The 2500-nt window shown below is 33.9% G+C and overlaps 1 protein-coding gene across 3 annotated transcripts in view; it reads left to right on the top strand.

The window, feature by feature from the left end:
• Window positions 1-2500, top strand: part of LOC119595842 (segment polarity protein dishevelled homolog DVL-3-like) — a 72491-nt gene that overhangs the window by 69654 nt on the left and 337 nt on the right. For all 3 annotated transcript variants that reach the window (XM_037945033.1, XM_037945034.1, XM_037945032.1), the window contains exon 11: window positions 333-2500. This exon is cut by the window's right edge and continues 337 nt beyond it. Coding sequence is in view for 1 of the 3 variants with exons in the window: in XM_037945034.1 (XP_037800962.1) it covers window positions 333-373 (41 nt within the window). In the remaining 2 variants the exon portion in view is untranslated. The remainder of the gene's footprint in view (window positions 1-332) is intronic.

The following is a 2500-nucleotide window of genomic DNA, read 5'->3' as shown; positions in this document are numbered from 1 at the left end:
ATAAAAAGTATATTATTTATATATATATTATATATAAATATATATATTATATGATATTAATTATCATTAAATTATATATATATATATATATATGCATATGTATGTATAAATGTATGTATACATATATGTATATATATGTTTGTGTATATAAGTATATATGCACCATATTTGTATGTATCTAAGTACATATATATCTGTGTATAAATATATGTAAATGTAAATAATTTTTTTATGTATTATTTTCAATCTGAAAAATACACTTTGTTGGATTATTTTCATTTTGGCACAGGTTTCTAGTGCATACAATACATTTGGTCGCTTTCCCTTTGCAGAGGAAGACATCCAAGGGTACCAGTTTAGCGACCGCAGCTAGTCACCTGGACCACATGGGCGCAGTCGTGTGGAAAGTTAGAGGAGGACCCTAGCCAGAGCTTAACTCTCAGTGGAAACAAACCGCTTAATGTTATCATTGTTAATAATGTTGCAATTTTTAAATGGTTCCTGTTGCTTCTAAGATGACCGATCCTCCCCTCCCCACCCCCTTTTCTATTGTTATTATTCATTTTTCTGTTATTTGTGTGTTGGTCAACAAGAATGTGCTTTTGTGCTATTTGACCGAAATGTGTGGAATTTACTTGAGGTGGTCATTTTGTTAGTGTAAAAGGTCAGATTTTAAAATTGAAAACTGAAAAACAGACTTTGTGCATCCTGCAACAACATCCAATCCCTTAATTTCCCTATGATTCTGTAAAAGTGGTATAGAGATTGATATAGAAGAGGAAGCTGGTCATTTAGATGCTCAATAGTATAGTAAATATCCAATAAATCAATTTGATAACATTAACCAGGTGTTACTACTGTTCTGATGAGGATATTGGCTTGGCATGAGGGTGGTGGAGCTCTAAGAGACAAACCTCTTTCATGTGTTTGTTACAGTAGTCCATCACTCTGGTCGTGAAAGACAAATTACTAGGGGGTGGGAATGTGAAGAACAATATTAGTTATTTCATAGATGAACTCGAGGCCAAAACTACTGATGGCAACATGGCTTTAGAGTGTCTTGCTCATCAGTAAGAAGAGACAAATACAACTCTGAGAAAAATAAAAATTGTTGCTCTCGACTGATGGTCGTGGATGATTGTGGAAAAGAAAGTGAACTTGCAACTGCATAGCTACTTCTGGGTCATAATTAAGAACAAGATGGCTGTACTGTGTCCTAGAAGATCCAGGTTTAAAAGTGCAAATCAGTGAAAAGGGATTTTCCATTATAATAAAGTGACTTCCAGGCTTTGCATTTCTACAGGTTCATATGCAATAATTTCACACAGAATTTATGTAGTGAGTCTCAAGACATTTTAGTAGACTCTGCAACCTGTTTATGCAATATTTGTATTAACAATATGTTTACTACTGTGTACAGATAGTATGAGAGACTATGTGGTCAGCCAGCTTGAGCCTTTTGTGTGATGTTCATACGGGGATCTTCATATTCATATCTTGCTAAGTGTTTGGGTCTCACCCTCTCATGGTAGTGTTCAGTCTCAAATGGCACAGCTGGATGGGTTTGGTGTATATTTTATCAAATCAAACCAACCAATGGCAGGTATGATTTAATTTCCTTCATCTTGTCTTGGCTGTCAAAAGAATCTAGAAATAGTATGGGTATGCAAGAGAGAGAGAGAGCCTAGACATTTTAGACTGAGGGTGACATTGGTTTATAAGTTGTGCACAGAAGGGGCCATGACTGTGTGTTGTATTTTGGTAATGTTTGGTCTCATTATGCAGCTGTCAGACTTTTAGGGAAGATTTGTGTATTTTTCAAACTAAGTTTCAAGGGCAGTTAAAAAAAGGAGTTGTATGGTAATCAAATTTGTTTATAACTTTTATTTAATGGTAAAGACTTGCCTGTAACTGTGAAGAGAGCAGGTAGATCTGATAAGGTTTTATAAGTTGTGAACCTTATTAAATTTGAAGTTAAGGGCTAATATTTGATGCAAGTTTTTCCTTTTCCTTCCTCATTTTTTAAGTTTGCTCTTGAATATATGTGCATACCATATTCAGTTGAGTTTGTTTTCTCGTTATATCAGGTAGAAAAATCATAGAATTACTGAACACAAAAAGGTGCAATACGCTAGATGTTATCATATACTAAAAAATTTCATTGATATTGTATTGAACTATTTTGTTTCCTTGGTGCGGAAAGTTATTAAAAGAAGAAGAAAAAAAAAAAATCAGTATTGTGATGCCCTAAGAGTTGCAGCTTTTATTAGCCCTTTAATTCACTGACTGATACTCTTCACTTATTATTAGTGGTTAATGAGTTCCTAATTTTTTATACAGAATCTTGGCAGAGATGCTCACCCTGTAATATACGGACGTAGCACAAACTTATCCAGAAGGGCTGAATGTTGCAGTATCATTTATATTACTTACTGTGTCATGCTTCTTAGGATATTTAAATAATACTTTTTATAGCAGCTTCATTAATGAAAGTACTTGG

This window comes from Penaeus monodon, chromosome 36, assembly GCF_015228065.2.
Source record: "Penaeus monodon isolate SGIC_2016 chromosome 36, NSTDA_Pmon_1, whole genome shotgun sequence".
NCBI lineage: Eukaryota > Metazoa > Arthropoda > Malacostraca > Decapoda > Penaeidae > Penaeus > Penaeus monodon.
Note: the sequence above shows the minus strand (reverse complement) of the source record. Positions and strands in the feature narration are given on the sequence as shown.